This window comes from Apus apus, chromosome 2 (genome assembly GCF_020740795.1).
Source record: "Apus apus isolate bApuApu2 chromosome 2, bApuApu2.pri.cur, whole genome shotgun sequence".
In the NCBI taxonomy this organism is placed as follows: domain Eukaryota; kingdom Metazoa; phylum Chordata; class Aves; order Apodiformes; family Apodidae; genus Apus; species Apus apus.
In genome coordinates this window covers 42,220,260-42,239,680 of record NC_067283.1, presented here as the reverse complement: position 1 = coordinate 42,239,680, position 19,421 = coordinate 42,220,260, and the positions used below count along the sequence as shown (strand labels likewise).

Below are 19,421 nucleotides of genomic sequence, written 5' to 3'. Positions count from 1 at the left end.
CTGTTGCAGAAATCCTACTGATGTGGCATGCTATTACAGAGTTATCAGATTTCTTGGTAATGAAGTATCTCCACCAACAAAGCAATCTCTCCTTTATCTGCCAAGGGTAAATTTGCTAACATATCCCCCAGGTATTAGCGGTTCTTTTTAATGCGTTTGCAATTTACTCCCTCCAGTTACCTTTCAGAATGTGAATCAGTATCTGGCAATACTATCCTGTTGAAATAAGGGAAAGAGTAACCAACTCCTTAATTTCTGCTTGAGACTGAAATTTTACTGGGCTTAAATGAAAATAAAAGCCATGGTGAAACCTGACCATTCTGAAATCAAAATTTTTTTCACCCATAAACACATCCCTTGAAAGTTCACTGAAAGGTCCTTATCTTTGCTATTATTTCTAAACTGCATGTGCAAAGAATTCATTCACTATACAATAAAACTGAGTATTTTAAGGACAGCCTCTTCTGTATGTGTGCATGGTCCAGCAGGTAAGCCTTCGCATGGAAAAAAAATAATTTAAAATTAGCCCTAGATACTAAAAAACCTGGACATAGGAACACAGCAATTCTCACTCCATACAACAATACAACATTACTCCCTGCTTGCGACAGCTGGCCCCCAGCAGGGCTGCCATTACACCCTAAGGTGAGGATATTCCTACATTGGAAGCAGCTCAGTGGGAAGGACCTTGCCAATCTAAAATGTTTAGTCTACCTGCCTGAAGACGTGTGAGGGACTGCAGACTCTTCCACTTTGTTTATGATGAGGCAGAATAAAATTGTAAATAAACGCAGAATGCGAAACGTACACATGGAGTTGGATTTCTCGGGTCCTCCCCTCCCAATTGCTCTTGATATGGTCATTGTTTCTGTAAACCCACAAGTTCAGGTCCTCAAGCTGTATCTTAAATCATTATCAAGACCATAATATTTCAGCAGCACTCCAAGACAGCATATACACTGAGAACTTGTTTACAAAAAATATGACAAAAAAGAAACTAATTTAAGTGTCTGCAAACAATTACTTTTTTGGAAGGAATTGTTTAAGGGAAAAAGCTGGGAAGAGATAAGGCAGAAACACAAGACCAAGGGTATCAAGCAGCAGCACAGAAGAAAACCTTGCATTTGCCTCTTAATTTTAATCTGAATATCTTAAATTTAATCCAATTACTTCAATATTTTTTTTTTCTAACTGAGAATTATGGAAAGCAAAATATGATGACACCTCATAAACTTTCAAATGGTGCAGTTCATTTCTGGCAACAGCATTACAATCCTCATTCTGCTACCACAAGACAGAGGATGTTTACTATCACATGTATTAGCTAAATTTAATAGGATAAGATCTTCAGCAGATGCTAATCTATGATTTCTGAGTGCTGCTATGTCAAATTATACTAGTTGATGTTTTACAGTTTAGAGCCACTGAATGTTTCTGGATATTGGTCATAGCACATCATCATCCTTCATCTGGAAGGCACTTATTCAGCTGTAGAAATGGTAGTAGCCTGCAGGATGTCTAGGATCTCTATGAAATGACTTGATCATTTTAAACAAATACCAAGTGGATTAATAATTATGTCATGAAAATACTATTTCAACAACTGTCATGGAGGAGGCTGTGCATAACATGGCTACAGTACCTGAACCACTCAGCATCACTTTAAATATCAGGAGCCAATTGCATGCTTTGTTATGGTTTCTGGTGTAACTGCCTAGTGACGTGGGCAGCTCATTCTCTAAAGCAGTCACTTCGGCATTTTTCACAAAAAACTGTACTCACGTAGAACACAATATGGCTTAAAAAGTGTTCTCACAAACCACAACAATTGCAAGCTTTCCAAGTGCAGTAATAGATTAGGTTATACCAGAGGAAAGTGCTCCATGGGAATGGAGACTTTTTTTTAATTCCTCAGATGCAAAACTTTATAACTCAGGAATATTTTAAATACCCTTGCATGGGGTTAGTTACCAGAGTAGCTTAACTGTTTGCTACTTCTGAAGATGCTAGTCCTAAATCTGAGAGGGGCATGAGTGATACCAGCCCGGTGGTGGTAACCTGCTGCATCACAGATCTGTAGGTTACAGATCCTCTGTGTCAGGAAGAGCTGGGATAATATTCCCAGACTGGCCTTCTGCAAGTGAAGTAATGCCACTCAGCTAGTTTTCCAAAGTCCTAACTTCTCTAGATACACATTTAACAAGCAAACACTTGATTTTGAGATTTGCACTGGGAAGTCCATCACATTTCTTGGCAGAGTTCTAATAATGAAATTATCTTGTTTGTTAAAAATGCACATCTTGTTTCTGGAGTGATTTACATAACCCACAGATTCCATTTGTTGGAATAGATGCTTGTTCACCTTTCAGATTCTCATCCCCCGCAGAGTCTAAAATACCAAGTTAGCACAATTTAACACCTTATTCTTCATCAACTAACTGTGGTAAAATTCCACATGTGCTCTCCTACCCACAGCTTAGCATTTCAGCAGAGCAGACTTAACTATGCTGCACCACCTCACATTTGCCTCGAGGCAAATGCTCCCAGTTACTGGTGTTTGTGTGATGTGTGGCATCTTACTGAGGCATAGCAAACTGCCTGCTTATCTGACCAAATCTGTATCCAGTCAGGGAACAGAAGCTGTAGGTACTATTCCTAATTCTTTTGTTCTTTCTATGTTCAAAACCACAACAATCTATCATTTCAAAAGACAGGCAGTCATTAACATTAAACTCTTATCTGAAAATGCTATAAAAAGGCAGTATGGTTCCCAAAACAGTTCCACCTCCCTTCTGACCCACTGCAGGCCTAAAAACAACCAGGTGGAAATTACTGCTCTGCTCAAAGGTATCTGCACCTCTGTTTCAAAACAGAAAATAGAAACTTAAAACAAAATCCACCTTTTAAAGGGAAGAGTGATGATTGTATGGCTAGTCTAACTACTCACGCTAAGCAACAACTTGGAAAGGCAGGTGTCAGTGTTTTCTGTTTCTAGGTATGTGGTTACGATAGTGGTAAATGTGCCTTGTCATTAACTTTCAAGGGTAAGCTACTTCAAATAATTAGTGGTTTGCTTCTAGCATTTGCTACCCACCTTCACCCATGAGAAGGCCAATAGGTTTCTGACTTCACCAGTAGATATGTGCCTGACAACCATGCTGCAAGTCAAAGCCAAGTTAGGGGAAACGCAAGTTGGCTGAACCATGAATAATATATACATACACAATTGTATATATGTATATATATATGTATAAATGTTCAAACTGAAGCAAGCTACCAAAGCTTCCTTGTGCCTCACCATTCCATTGCAGCTCCTAGCACACAACCTAGTAACTTCAGAAAAACAGGAGAAAAAAAGTGCTTATTGCATCTTCTTGAATTTGGCAGGGTATTTGAGGCTGACAAGAATTTCTGGATGCTCTGAAGGCTTTAATGCAGAATTTCTGTTGAAAAACAACTGCGGTTATTACTCTCTTTGAACCTCAGTTTCCCAGTCACAATAGACCAGTCTTGAAACAATCTCTGTTCTTTTCCCATAAGATCTCTGTCTATAGAAACTGTAATTAACACATCAATGCATCTTTTTTTTTTTGTTTTTGTTACATATGTTAAGCAGAACTAGTCGAAACTGTGGAAATTCTAAGGCAAATAACTGTACTGAAGTTAAACAGTGGCATTAAAAATACAATGGATGAAATAATGGGAAGCTGGAGATCTGGGTTTGGGTCTCAAGAGACTAAGAGACTGAGACCAGGCTTCTTATTTCCCAGCTCACTGCTTTTACCATGGGTCAAGATGCAAAAGCTGTTCTCAGTTACAAGTTACCAACAAGTCTTACCTCCTCCTCTCATATAAAAGAATGAGCCTGTAACATTTCAACATGTATAGAAGGAGTCTTCATGCCTAATACAGATACTCTGAAATCTTTCTTCTAGTATCAAGCCCCTAGTTTTAAACAACTCAAAACCTACATGGGATATGCATGGGTCCTCATTCTGAATCCCACATTCCTGGATTTTGGTGATTTAATTTTAATAATATTTTTTTCTTCCTTTATATGCACTGAAGGCAGGAAACGTGTATACATGGGAAGCTGTAGGCTACCTCTAGTGTTAATGTTCATGGTACCAGGGTGACTTCAGGGAAGAAGTGAAAACAGCAAAGCTCTCAGCCAGCCAGAAACTTCAAGGCAAACATATAAAATGTGAGAAGTAAGGTGTGTGTGAAAAAGTAGTGGAAGGAAAAGGAAAAACAATGATGAAAAATCACTTCTTAATTGTATTCCCTTTCGCAGAACAGTTCACCCTCTTTTCCCGCTGAACGTCTTCCTGTTTCTATTATCTAGAGGCAAAGAGAGAGCACTTATGGCTTTAGTTACAACCAGACAAATGGTATTGCTGTTTACATGCAAACTTGGGCTATGCCAGCTTCGCAAGCCATGTGGCCTGGCGAGAGAGACTATGAGTAGTATGAGAATACTACTAATGCAGTAAAAGGATCAGCTTCCCAGATTTTTTACTTAAGGCATTCACTTGTGGTAAAGTTGAGTGAGGAAAAGGAAGAACAGACTGAGGGGAAGAATGGAAATTCAACAGCCCAGAGGCATGTATCACTGACCTAGTTACTTAGGGAAAGCTTCAATAAAGAGGCTTATGAAGTCACGACTATTACATGGTCCTCTCTCTGATCTTTTCATGAGGACGAGGAAAGGTTGTTTTCAGTTTAAAAAAAGAAAAAAAGATTCTGTATGTAAAGTCTGTCTTTGTTATGCTGTGAACTCCCCAGAGAGAATATCAGTCACCCTGCAGGGGCTGGAATAATGAATGAATCCATCAGGGAACAGGCTTTCTTCTTCTCTGACATGCTTCAGGAGACCACACACACACACGCATCAACCCCTTCTCTGCAGAGTGCCGCCTCTACAGGCCTGCCCGGCCTCAACCAGCAAGGATCCTTCCTCTAAGAGCCCATCACTGAGTTTATATGCTCTCAGGCTGAAGAGTGGCATGTCCACAGGCTTCCTACTTTCTGGGGAAAGGCTCTAACCACTGTAGGAAAAGGAGGCAATGCAACCATGAAAATCAGTAATGGGAACTAACTGTGGGGAGGTAGAAGGTACACAGCAGGGCAGCTGGCCCACTGCCACAGCACAGTCACTGCAGAACCATAGATCTCCTTGCATGCAGGAGACAAATGAGAAGAGTAATTTCTGCATGCTTGCAGGCAGAACCAGCCAAAGGAAATAAAGGATCAACGACCACCTGCCTATGACAGCTCTTCTCCTGAAGTCTTCATGGGTTCCTCATCACAGACTGACAAATTTGTGCTGCTCAAAACCTCATTAAAGTCTTCCCACTAGTGAACCACACAAAGGCTTACTTCTTCATTCCTGTACTCTTTCTATGAGTTTCTCAAGAAGAATGGGACACCCTGTACTAACTACCCAGTCATGTTACAGGAAAGCTTAAAGATAGTTACAGAGCTGAGAGGGGATCACCCTGAGAGCAGAAAGTTACTAGTGATGATGTGAACTCCAGAAGCAACTTTTTGCTGGTCAGATGCTAAATCCTTGCATGTGATTTTATTGTATTTCCATCCTATCCTTACTGATAACAGAATGAAAAAGTTACATCCTTAATTATGTAATGCAGCCAATTTTAGGGTAAAAGGTTAAAAAAAAAAAAAAAAAAAGCAGCCTAAATAATGTCTTGCTCAGCATAACAGAGAAGTGCTACTCCATATTGATTAGTAGCTTTATAGTGACTTGATGTCAAATAAACAAACATTTAGCTACAGTCCTCCTGTTAGCACTGGCCTGAAATTGCACAGTGAATATTGACTATCTAATAAAAGAATATTTCAAGAGACTAGACAGTTGGAGAAAAAAAATGGAAAGGGAAAGAGCACAGTTACACCTACTGTCTTCTCCAAGCATGCACTTTAATGGATGGACATTATTCACACATACACAGAGCTATGGTAAATCCTAATGTAACTATGATTTATGATTTGCTCCAGCCACAGAGCTCCCAAACAAAGCATATGGAACCTGGTCAGGACAGTGAGGTAACACTAAAAATGAGAGCAGTCAGAATTATAAGGAATTTCAGCTCCTTTTGAGCACCAAGTCTTAAACTGTTGCCTAAGCATGATAGCCCTGTTATCAAAATCACTACTGCTCTACAGCTTTATATAGTGAGTTGTCAATAGCATCTGAACTACTAATTAGACCTCAAGGATCAGGCCATATCAGCATGAAAGAATCCTGGACAGCTGCTTCTGCTTCCTTCCCTGAAAATAACTGGAAGCGATAATTCATTAGTAATCATCTGTGGTCTGTTTCAAAGTTCACCCTCTTGTACAGCAACATTAAAAATGTACTTATATTAGTTAGTGAGATGAAATCTACAAAATTACCACATTATCATCCAAAAGCCCCAGGCACCACCTAACTGTGCCAATGGGTGACGTATATGTGTGATGCATTTACTCTCATTCTGGGCTGCAGAATCCACAGCAGGATTAAAACTGGAGAGAGGTGCCTTGCCTGTATCTCATGTCTGAAATGTTTAGACTCAGGAGAACTACAGGTTAACTCCTGGAAAATCTAACTGGAGCCCCTTTTCTTTCTAAGTCAGTAAAACGAGTACTTGCTCACTTATGAGCCTCCTGGGTGAAACCTTTAACAAAATTAAAAACCACATTCTGAGGAGGAGCTTGTCCCCTAGTCCTCATTCTCCACTTTGCTTCCATATTAATTACACCAGCACTAGCAGCTTATCAGTGATGAGGGAGCTTCAGTTCTCATACAGCTTAGGAAATACATGAGTGCTTTTGAAGGAGAGATCTGGTCTTGATGAGAAATCATCCCTGTTACACATTCCTCTTTTTTTTGAGACTACTGATCCCAAATTAATTACAAATTGTCTTCCTGTGATTCTTCCTGGGCAAAAATCCTTACTGATACAGGACAGTAAGTTTGGAAGCATCTTCTTTTCCTCGATTGCTTGAAAACTCTCCTTCCTCAAGTTCTGAAGACTTCAAAATACTGCAGTAAATTTCCTCTTTTGCTCCAAGACAGAGAACTGGATCATTCTGGCTCCGTAAGACTGATATCACAAAAGCCCCCTCGAGGGAATTACAGCCTCATAACATAGAGTTGCCTATTACTTATTCTGTGGCCAGATTCTCAGCTGGTATAAATCAGGGCAGGTTCCTTGCCTTCAACAGAGTAAAGCTGATTTATGCCAGCTGACAGTCTGGCCCTGCATGTGTTCCACTTGCACAATGCTAGTTTTTAAAGAGGCCCATTAAAGTGCCCCAGGCACATAAGAACCACATTTGGGTCTTTACTTGGAAAATGTTGCTCCGAAGTAAGACTGCAAAACCTTCCTGCTGCTCTCTGAGTACATACTGTTCAAATTCACTTGCTCTTCCAACAGAAGGAAGTCTCTAAGCCCTGACAGAGCCACCATGACCCTGGGAACACAAGACAGATTTTCTGATGTCTTCTGCACAGACCAGTTTTTTTAACTGAGTTTAAATGCTGAATTAAATGAAGCCCACAGGTATACCAATGCAATGTTTTGGAGGAACCAATCAACTGCACAGAGGGCAGAGGCTATCTTTCCAAACTTGTATTACTGGTGACTACAAACAAGCCAGAAAGACTGTTGTGTGACTTTCAAATCACTGGCTGAGCTTATAAGATTTGACTGCTTGATGAGTCTTTATTTGTTACCATGAAACCTCAGATATCTACTTACGGACCAGGGCAAAGCTCTTCTGAGGGTGTGGGCTGAAGTCCCTGGGTACAAACAGAACATACGCAAGAAATAGAAGACAGTTTTGTAGTATCTCTGCTTCCAGATTAATGTTTCAAAGGCATAATGGCACACGGTATGTTGGATCAAGCACTGGCTGCAAAGTTGGGCCCAAAGAGTGGTGGTCAATGGAGGCAAATTCAGCTGGCAGCCAGTCACAAGCGGTGTTCCTCAGGGCTCAGTGTTGGGACTGCTTCTGTTTAATGTCTTTATTGATGCATCTTGATAAGGACATAGAGTATGTTATTGGTAAGTTTGCAGATGACACCAATCTAGGTGGGAGTGTTGATCTGCATGAGGATAGGGAGGCTCTACAGAGATAGATTAGATCCTTGTGCTAATGTTAATGGTCTGGGCTTCAACAAGGCCAAGTGTCGAGTCCTGCACTTGGGCCACAAAAACCCCATGCAACCCTACAGGCGTGGGGAAGTGTGGCTGGAAAGCTGTCTGGCAGAAAAGGACCTGGGGGTTCTAATTGACAAGTGGCTGCATATGAGCCAGCAGTGTGCCCAGGTGGCCAAGAAAGCCAATGGCATCCTGGCCTGTATTAGAAATAGTGTGACCAGCAGAAGTAGAGAGGTGATTGTCCCCCTATGCTCAGCACTGGTGAGGCCACACCTGGAGTATTGCATCCAGTTTTGGGCACCTCAATTCAAGAGAGACATCCAGGTGCTGGAGTGAGTACAGAGGAGGGCAATGAAGATGCTGAAGGGCTGAGAGAATAAATCTTACGAAGAACACTTGAAGGAGCTGGGAATGTTTAGTTTGAGGAAGAAGAGGCTGAGAGAAGACCTTATAGTCTCTACAACTACCTGAAAGGTCATTGTAGAGAGGTTGGTGCTGGTTTCTTTTCACAGGTAATTAGCAACAGAACAAGAGGGAATGGCTTCAAGCTGCAACAGGGTAGGTTCAGACTGGACATTAGGAAATTTTTTTTCACAGAAAGAGTGGTTAGATACTGGAATAGGCTGCCCAAGGAGGCGGTTGAGTCACCATATCTGGTTTTGTTTAAGGGTTGTTTGAATGTGGTGTTGGTGGATATAGTTTAGGGGAGAACTTTGTAGAGAAGGGATGATGGTTGGACTTGGTGATCCCCAAGGGTCTTTTCCAACCTGAATGGTTCTATGGTTCTATGATAATGTTAAACCTAAGTGTCATTGCAGTGATTTATCTGCTGGGCTGTAAACTGAAGGATGGTTTAAGTGTGAGGAAGCAGACTCCTCTATCTGTTCCTGAAATCTATTCATTTAAGTAAAAATTTTCCCAAAATACTACTGTGGGTAAGTGGAGAACTGGAATCAGACTATCAGGACTGTTAGTAATAAAAACTGTGGTTCCTTTGCATAACAGAAATTTCCGAATACAGCTTGTTGGTATGGTATGAAACAAAGACCAGAAGACACAAGTCATTCAGAGCACTGCCATTCCCACCCAACAAGAAGAAAACGAACATGTGGCTACAGGTCAACCTAAAAAAACATTGTCTGGAAGGTGTTGTTCCTGCCCCAGAGAATGCTGTGACATTTTATACATTTTCATATTCACCAACAGAGTGAAACCAAGATCATGTGAAGTGGTGAGTGTGGGGGTGTTTGTGCATCTGTGCAAAACAAAAGTGACAGCCCTCCAATACTCTGGGGAGAGTGGATAGGGGGAGCTCCTCAAACATGCACTCTATGAGCCAGACCAGGCACTTGATCCTGCCTTTCTTTCATCCTCGACCAGTGATTATTCCAATTATTGACTAAAGATGATTTCTCTTTCTCTCTCTCTCCTATAGCAGAAATTCCACCCTGGACTGCAGGAAAAAGAGAGGGGAAAAAAAAAAAAAAAGAAAAAGAAAAAAAAAAAAGAGTTCCTGGTGAAGTTTTAATGGAAACTGGTACATTTCCACAAATTGTTTCAGTTTTGACAAATCAGCATTTTCCCATGAAAAACAGTGTCAAAAACTCTCAACCTGCTCTAATTCTAACCAGATTAACTCCAGGATGAATGCCAGCGGGATTTCTTGCTAAATAACAGTTGTTTGAGCAAAGGAAAACTACTCATTCCCCAGATCATCTTCCCAGAGGTGAAACAGCTTTGAAACCCATATGAAAAAAAAAGGACAGGTAGTTCCAGCTGTAACAACTGCAGTGGCATTCAGAGCAAGACAGAGAGTAAGGAAATGGCATACTAAAAAAAATTACACAAACATGGACAGAATGGCAATTCGTATTTCTCCTGCCACTGCTAATATTTTTGTTTCTTAGCATGTCAAACAGTTGCTAAACTTCAGAGCAAGGCAAGCAATCGGACATTAGTCCCTGACTCAGGAATCCATATGGATGGTGGGGCAAAGCACTTAACACATAATCCAATTTCAATTCTGCTTAAATCCCTATAAGTGAATGGACACAAACGAACAATGGCATGCTGCCACCAACAGAAACAGAACTAAGCAACTCCTGGTGAGACCTGGTAATTCTAACTACTAATTTGGATGAGTTTTTCATGACCGGATGGTGTTTGAAGTGGTTTGCTCTCTACATATCTTACCCTAAACATCTGTACACTAACTAAATCTGTGTTCTTTCAGGTAGTAGGATATAAATGGTTGCATTCAACCAATGCCAGTGCTGCTGCTCTGTCTTTATGCCAGAATGAAGATGTGTTATGAAACGTAACTGTTGAAGACTTAGCTGGGTCACCAATAACTCAATCTTGCAGATACTTAGTATCAGCTCACGGCTTATAGTGACATACAGAGAAGTGGCATTTATTTGCCTTAGCTACAATGCCCTGCCTCAGTGTGTTTGGGCTCTCCTTGCTGTAAAAGCAATCTAGCCCCTGCAGTAAGAAATTTCCCTGCTGTTTCTTAATACAACTCTTACCACTTTTACCTGCCATTGGAGTTGAACTTCAAAAAGACTGATACCTAGTCTGTCAAAAACAAGGCATATTCTTTCTGATTTATTTTGGTCTATTTTAGCCTTCCAGAATCATAGTTCATAAAAAAGCACAAGTATTTTGTTGGACTCGGCCAACTTTCTGTTTCGTAACAGGCCTGGCTCTCCACTACTCCATGCTGGATAGCCCTTGTATATTCCAACATCCACACAGAACTGGTTCATGCCTTAGTCCATTTCCTGAATTTGCAATGCTCTGGCAATACAAACTAGCTGATGTCCCTGAGATGTACCTACCTGGCAATTTCTCCTGAGTCAAAGGACTCCTATGTCGCAAAGGAGACACTGCTGGTCTCTCACCTGTCTCAGGACACCCCTTCATTCTTCTGCTCACCAGGTGCCAGAGGGGCTGTGGGGACCATGGGCAGACAGGGACTGTAATGACTCACCTCGCCCCTGCTGGGCACAGAGCCATGGGGCTACAAGGGTGGCTGGAAGCCTTGACTTCCACTGTGCCACCAACACTCGACTGTAGCCTTACCAGCCACTGTGGAGACTGCACAGACTGCTTTCAGATCAAAATCTGTCATTGCACTAGTCATTATATTTCATACCTAGCTGATACAAATGCACCTGGTTATGCAAAACTTGAGAGTAACAAATTGAGCCAAGCCATTTGGTTTTGCTTGTTCTTGCTATGCCATGAGGCACAGCTCTTCTGAAGTCAGAGGAGTGACCGTGATACAAAGTGCACTCTTATCAAAGCGCATAAAGCACTGACATACATTACTGTGGAAAAAAAAGTTCCTATGCCACAAATGCAAAAATATAACATAGAAAATACCCTGCTGAGGAAATAAAAGCATGAGAGATACTCCAACAACTGGTGCTTTTTTCTCCCCCCCCCCCCCCAAGACAGACTCGTTTCTAAAAGCCTAGTCCCGGAAAAACAAACAAACAAACAAAACTAAACCAGGAAGAATCTTCCTTCTGGTAAGAGCCCAACACCATCTTTACTCCTAAGTTCAGAAGTAACTTTGTCACTGTTGTAACTTTTATCAGCCACCATCATATGAAACAATGCCAATTAATCCCAGAAATGATTATTCATTTTGAAGCAATGCTGTTTGTCTAAATGTAGGCCATATAAATGTTTATAAAATATAATTGAAAAAAATATTACGAGGATGAAAAAACCTGAATTATTCCATTACCCTTTTTTTTAAAAATTACTTTTGAAACTGTTTCAGGAAACGTATGTGCTGTAACTCTACTGATGCTAATGATAGTCATTTGCAGAAGCTTAAGATCTGGCTCATCATTTTTTAATAGAAACAATTCCTATATGGAATTCACCACCTGAATATTATAGAAGCATGCTAATGCCAAGGAGCTCAAAATAGCAATTAAATAAAAGTGATTTTCAAAGTATAAAAGTCTTAGAATTCAAGAATAAGCCATAACTAGAAGAAAATGCAATAATATCTCTGTTTTATTCCTACTTTTCTCCTGAAATAACTGGAAATTTGCCAGTTTTAATGGGGGGGTCAGGAATGCATTTTAGATTCGATCATGTTACAAACATGTTCCCCCATGTTACGAAGATGTTTTTTCTCATACTTCCCTCTTGCAAATATCTGGAGCTCTAAATTTGATTTTGTTACTATAAAATTAACTGGCTGTGATACGGCTTTTAAAAAATAAGTAGACAATAATGCAAGCAGAATTTGGCTGAATGGAGAAATTAAATTCCTGATGTTCAGAAATCAACAATTATTACACAGATTATTCCAAAAAATGAATTTGTGGTATAGATACCCCAATGATAAACTACAGATTCATATTCACTTGGACCCAGCGGTGTTGATTTCTTTGTGGGCAACTGCTGGTTTGCACTGCCATTTATCTAAATAAATGTTCAATACAGTATTCACAATAATAATCCCTTGTCCCTCTACTTTATGGAAAAAATTCAATTACTCATGTAGTAGTACAGGACATGAAAGCATCTTTTTTCAAAGTAGATAACTCGTATTTGACCTGCTCATGAATTTGTGGTTTTATGCAGCATCTTTATGGGAATGTGCTGTTTCTGTCTAATACTTTGATGTGAAGAATGTTAAAATGAAATTATAGCTGGGGCTTTATTAACCTCTTCATCAACATGAGCCAGCTGGTCAGTAGGCATACTTGGGAAGTGAGCTCTCCTGAGAATGGTATCTGTCCTGCCTCATTCTCACTGAACTGCTGAACGGAGCTATTGGTTATTACCAAGTAAGTAGCTTTTCTTTTTTTTTTTTTTTTTGTTTTCCTCTTTGTTTTTTTCCCAAACATTTGGCAGCTCTAGTTTTCAGTCTGATGCCAAATAACAAACAATAGCCAAATCTCACACTTTCTGCTCCCACAGAACTGTTGTTTTCTGAACAACTCTTCCTCTTATACACACAATAGAAACCTTCAGTGGTTATTAAAATAACTTTTAGAGCTACAGGATTAGTTGTATGACAACAGGTCTACTAATTTTTTGTTATTGTAGGGTGTAGATGAAGATCAATGTGAAAAATGCTGAATTGTAACCAATCTCTATGTTTTTTCCTCACTGGACCTCAGTACAACAGCAGAGGAGAACAAGGTCTTAAGCTCTGTCCATTTTTAGAATCTACCTGTAGTTTGAGACTCTCTATACTGATTGAATGGGAGAAGAAAAAAGTGTAACACGAAATAACACAAAATTAACAGAAGTGGAGCTTTTTCATTATTTAAAGCTTTTGTGATAGGAATCTCTAAAATAAATTGGTGGCTAGAGTCAAATAAAAGCCATCACTAGTTGAGGATTACTTATATCAATCAGAAATAATAAAAATATATATAAAAACCAACAAGATGCTTCATACCTCACATTTAAAATAATGTCATTTTAAGCCCTGGGACACTATAAAGTCTTAGTCTTAAACTGCTTTTTTCATCTGCCTTAAGGTTCCATGAAGTAACTTTGCAGGTATGTAAAACCTGTTTTGACTTTGACAGGATTATTAATGAAGCACAAAGTTATTAATACTGTACATAGCTACTGGCAGTATCTATACAAGAGCTATCTAGTTTATGTTGTTACATTTTACCAACAATTTTGAGATCATTATTGACCATGAATGGACCACAAGGGAGAATCAGAGGGCACTGAGCAAGCATTGTAGAAGCTCAGGTGTGTCTGCACATCCTACCTGGAGACTAAAACTAGATGTGATCTCACAAGACATCTCAACAATCGACTTAATTCTTCAAAACTGTTTCAGATATAGCTGGTGCTGCAATCTGATGTTCTTTTTAGGTCCACCAGTTGCACTGCAACATGATTCAGGGCCTAGCTTTGCAGTTACAGATGTTAGTTCACATATGTGGGTTAGTACTGGTAGGACTGAGATCAAAAGCTCCTCAGGGCAGGGACATTTTTTTTGCAGCAGCAGGACTTTAAGCTCTTGGCACATTCCAAATTATCCTATTAAGAATACTGTGCGCCACAGACTATCCCAGGATGTCTTGGTAAAAACAGAAGGAAGGTTGTAAAGTGCCATTAAAAGTGAATCAAACAACACGAGCGCTACGTGCCACAGGAGTGACTGCTCCTCTCAGACCAACTGCTCTCAATCAAAGCTTAATTCTGCTGTGGGCAGAAACTCGCATGTGAAATAGCGTGTGGGTAAGCAACTGCTGACCTGCACAGCAGCGGGCGGGCGCTGTGGCCGCGCACAGGCCACGAAGCTTCCCCGGCACCTTCCAGCCCTCCCTCCCTGTGGGTAAGCAGGGGGAGCTGCTCCCCACCCCAGAAGCCACGGCAGTAGCTGTGCCGGGGGACAGATCCCACCCCGCCAGCACGCATCCAAGGGGACGAGAGGTGCGGGCCGCTGCCGGCGGGTTCCCCCCGGGCCTGGAGTCTCCCGACTGGCCCAGCCCGGGGACGCGGTGGGCCCGGCACCAGGTGCGGGAGCTGCGGGAGCTGCAGCAGGGCCGGGCAGCCGCTGCTCCCTGGGACAGCAGGCAGCTCCCGGGCTGCCCTCTCCGGGCTCTCCCGGCCGGACCGGACCCTGCTGCATATCCTGTCAAATCCTCTCTTTTCTCCCCTTCTTCCCTCTACGCATGGACCTCAGTTTTCTGCCCAGATTCCCTTTCTTCCCCGCTTGCTTTTTCAGCAGGGCAATAAAACAAAACAAACCAAACCCAAACAAAAAAAAAACCAAAAAAAACCACAAAACGCGCTCACACCCCCCATCCCCCCCCGAACCCCGAAATGTTTCCAGCCTCCCAACTTTCCTAGCAACCGCGTCCCCCCGTCCAGCGGCGGACGCCTTCGCCCCCAGCCCCGCTCCTGCCCCCGGCCCCCGCAGCTGTCAAGCGGGAGCGCCGGGCCGGCGCACACTTACCCCGAAGCAGAGCGGGGACGGAGCTGCCCATGAGGACCCAGAGGGCAAGGCGCAGCAGCAGCAGCCGCCGCAGGCTCCTCGGCAGTCGGGGAGTCATCGCGGAGCTCGATCGGCATCCACGGGGAGCGGGGGGCGGCCGGGCCGGGCCGTGCGGGGCCGGCAGGGCGGCGGGGGCTGCGCGGCTCCGCTGCTCGGGACGGCGGGTGACTCACTGAAAACTTCACTTCGGCGCTGCAGGGGAAACAGGAAATCTTAAAACTTCGCAAACAGCTGGGCAGGACTTTCTTACTCTTACAGTAGTTCCTTCTCCCCCTTCCCACAGTCACCCCCTCCCCTGCGCTCGCTCTTTTTCTTTTTTCTTTTTCTTTTTTTCTTTTTTTTTTTTAAAACATGAAACCTCACCCAGATTATGTCAATCATCTGACAGAGGCCAGCCCCTCTCAGGTCTGGCTCTCCCACGACAAGCTCTCCGGGGCCAGCCCGACGTGCTGCTCAGATCCCTGCGCCCGCCTCCCTCCCTAGGCGGGGACCAGGCACGGGCACCCGCCCGCGCTCCCGGCGCCCGGGGCCGTGGCCTGGCTTGCGAGGGGGCTCGGGGTCGGCAGACCCTTTCTCCTCACGAGTTGATAGTCCTGACATGTCCGGAATGGGGGGCTTCCCAGAGCTCTTCCTTGCATCAGTATCCCTGACCTTGTCGATGTTGCTGCAGCCTGCTTCCACTTCTATAGAACTGGTATCTGTAAGATGGATGTAACCATCAGATGACCTAGAGCAGGGGGGGTTGCAGGCAGAGTAATAACAGGAAACGTTCACACAGACTAGCTGGGCCCTCATCTCGCAGATGTTGAAGCTGCCTGCAACAACTTGTCACCTTTGTCTTTTTTTTGGTCGTTGTTGGTTTTTTTTGTTTGTTTTGTTGTGTTTTTGTTGTTTTTATTTTTTTTACTCCCAAACTGGCTGAACACACACCACTTGCTCCCAAACACTGTATGTGACACAGATCAAGTTCATCTCCATTCAACTGCCAAGCAGGTTTAGCTTTTACCAGGGATTTTGTCTTCAATAGAAGGGAGAAATTTCACATAGGACCACATCAGTGATGCCATCTTTGCATGGCCCAGACAGAGACTATAAAACCCACTAGATTCATAACCTCAGTAAGGTCTGAGATTTCTGCCCATATGAACCCAGCAACTGCATAGCCAGCAGTTGTCTTGAGACCCCTTTTTTGTTCACAAAGTCTTCCTTCCTTTCCAAGTTAAGTGGCCTGGCATTGATTGAAAGGTAAACTGACACACATGGGGATAATTTAAAGGTATTTGTTCAGATTTTGGTGACTGGCTTGTGTCTTGGTTACAGCAGTGGTTAGAGTTACAGATCTGGGTATTTCAGAAAAAGGGCTAAGCCCTTAAGGATATATATGTAATCATGCTCTGAATGTCCCAGATGAACTCTATATGAATTTGGAAATGTTTGCATAATGCATTTAATTGCCCTATAACAGAAATAAAAAATCTCATTGTGATTTTATGTAAATTTAGTTTTAAAACCTCCCTAAATGCATATTTTCACAGTGCAGTCCCAGTTTATGGGGACTGCATAATTCTCATAAACCTCTCCAAGAGCATTTTCCTCTCCCCCATCCCCCCTTAAACACAGTCAAGATTCACTCAGACACAGTTGCCACCTTCCAGAGGTAAGAAAAATGTTGAACTCCCCTTTGAACACAGACTGGAGTGTTCTTATCAGTTCCCATGCACCAGCTCTGTGCTAGAAGCTGCCTGTGTTTTCAATAATCCACTTAAAAGAACACATTTCTGAGCCCCCATCAGTATATCCTGTATACTGTGTACACTTCCCTCTCCTTGTAGCTGTCAAGCTGCAGGTGCCAAAGAGCTGCTGTTTGCTTAGAAAGTTGGCTGTGTGTACTGAACTCTCCTGTTAGTTTTTGGTGACTAACTTCCAATACAAAACAAGCTTAAGAGCCCTCAAATATGGGTTTAATATTGCTATCAAACCTGTCTGAATCTGGGCATGACTTGGCAAGCTGGCCCCTACCTTCCTTGCACCTCTCTCCCTCACACAAGTGCCATGGCTCTTCTCCCACATGGGCACCTTCTGACAAACCTCTCTCACCCTGAGTATGGGAGTAGGATATGGGCTTGCAGGAGACTGAGGCCTTGCAGAGAACTCTACTCAGGTCCCAAATAATCTCACACCCCTGACTACTACCTGGCATCTCAGGCCTTCTCTCTCCCATGAAGTGATATGGTGCCCTTTACCCAGTAAGTGGGTACCAAAAGTGAACTTCAGAAGAAGATATTTCCATGCAAGCACTGTTTTTATTCCCACAGAAACACCATACAGTGAGGATTGTGCTACAGCTGCGCTTGGGATGTTCAGGTAGCCCTTGAAGGGTGGCAGGTACTAGCAGAAAGTTTTTTGAGTGGAAGAAAAATATCTTACCTGGGTATCCGCAGTGGAAGAGTAACTTTGTCACCAAAATCCACATGGAAGATTAAGTAAAACCCAATCCAGTTCCCAGATTAGTCCCAGACAAGCTTATTAACAAAAGCTAGTGTCCTGCCTTTTTGAGTACTGTAAGCTTCCCTGTTAGGGCCCAAATGCAGCTTAATCAGGATTTCCTGGGCAATCAAAATACATAAAAGAAGACTAAGCTGGTAATTTCTTTCCATTTCCTTGTTCATAATTCCCAGTTCCCTATTTGCAGATGGCAGTTTATTGCCTACTTCTGGATTGAAACTGTGAATATTTAACCTCAGCCTCACTGAGGTAAGAAAAAGCCCTCTTCCAAGAGCCACAGATGAAAGCTGTAAATAATTAACTCCAGCCTGACAGGGTAAGGAAGGGTCAGCTAATTTCAGTTTGCTACTCAGAAAAACAAAATATTTAAGCACTGCATGTTGTGTGTTTTCTTTGTGAGCCTAAAAAAGAGATACTCAGAACACAATCAATCTAGTACCTCAACCCAAGGGCTTTTTGTTGCAGTTTTAGGTACAGCCTTTTTTTAAGAGTCCACAAAAACTAGTGAGTACAAATGATCTCTCGTTAGTATTCCAACAACTTCTCAGCTTGCAGTGTCATATTTCTGTAAAAATCCCATGTGAACTACAGCATTATTCTCATATGAAGAACACTTTCAAGCTTCCACAAAACTTGCATTGTTACTAAAAGATGTAGTTTCCCTGTACACAGCATTCACTTTTAACCCAAAATTGTTGTACCCACAGCAAAGAACTGCTGTTGTGCCCAGTAAAGCCATTATTTCGATGACTTTATTAGCTCCAATGTGGTGTGGTTTTTTTTAAGAATTCCACAACAAGCTACTTCTCAGACCACTGCCTTGGAATAAGCCCTATACAGCTGCACTAACACAGTGCTCATGCCTCCATAAAGCTGACATGTGACTTAGGGTGAAGACATGTCTTGCCTTACTTTAATTGCCTAAAAGTTAGCCTTGGAGTGAAGTTCCAGGAGGTAGATGAGACAACCTAGCACCTTTCCTGCCATCTGAAGGAGCTGTCTCAATTGTTTGACTGCAGTGGGTTAGCCACAGATCAGGTTCAAGAACCAAAGGATTGAGAACAAAGGCTGGATGAGCAGAACTACCATTATGGTGACAGCAAGGCCTAAGGTCACCTAAACTCCCTCTGTCATCAAAGGATGGAGAGAAAGCCAGGTATTTTAAAAACCTCTAGACATATGAGCTGAGGACAGAGAGTGTAGTTAGCCCAGACACCTACTTTTAGGTACCTGATGTTAGATGACACAATTCCTAAACAAAACATTATTTGACTATAATATATCGTATAATGTATTTTACAGGGTGCCTTATTGATTGACAAACACAGGAATTACTGTCTGTGGTTTTGTCTGGAGTGAAACAAGGCAATCAGAAAAATAGAATTATGATAGTGCCTTGACAAAACTATTAATGACGTAACTTTGACCAAAATCAAAACATTGATAACAGAATAAGTTTTGTCATACTTATTTTCAGAAGAAAAATGGGAAATCTGTTTGACAAGTTGACATGTCCCATATTGACATCTCTGGTATGATACAGATTGGGTTTTGTTTTGAAGCAGCCAATTAGTTTTGAATTTTTGTTGGTGCTCCATCCATATAACATATAAAAAAAACCAAAACGTGGGACTAACATACAGCACTTTAATTTCACTGCAGTGAAGGAAGTGGTTTATTTTCAGGGAAATTTTAGCATTTCACTTCAAAATTAAAGTAAAATTTTGTAGCCCTGCATTATTTGCAAC

At 42.1% G+C, this 19,421-nt stretch overlaps 1 protein-coding gene across 3 annotated transcripts in view; it reads right to left on the bottom strand.

Annotated features, from left to right (window-relative positions):
- TGFBR2 (transforming growth factor beta receptor 2) overlaps positions 1–17,868 on the bottom strand; it is a 64,756-nt gene extending 46,888 nt beyond the window's left edge. Inside the window, exons 1-2 of one of the 3 annotated variants that reach the window (XM_051612900.1) lie at positions 17,596–17,868; positions 15,130–15,360 (exon numbers count right to left, since the gene is read on the bottom strand). In XM_051612900.1, the coding sequence (XP_051468860.1) occupies positions 15,130–15,226 (97 nt within the window). In that variant the 5' untranslated portion in view covers positions 15,227–15,360; positions 17,596–17,868. Of the gene's footprint in view, positions 1–15,129; positions 15,479–15,531; positions 16,250–17,595 lie in introns of those variants that run through there. The other 2 variants (XM_051612901.1, XM_051612899.1) reach the window with 2 other exon arrangements.
- Positions 17,869–19,421: the final 1,553 nt, after the last annotated feature.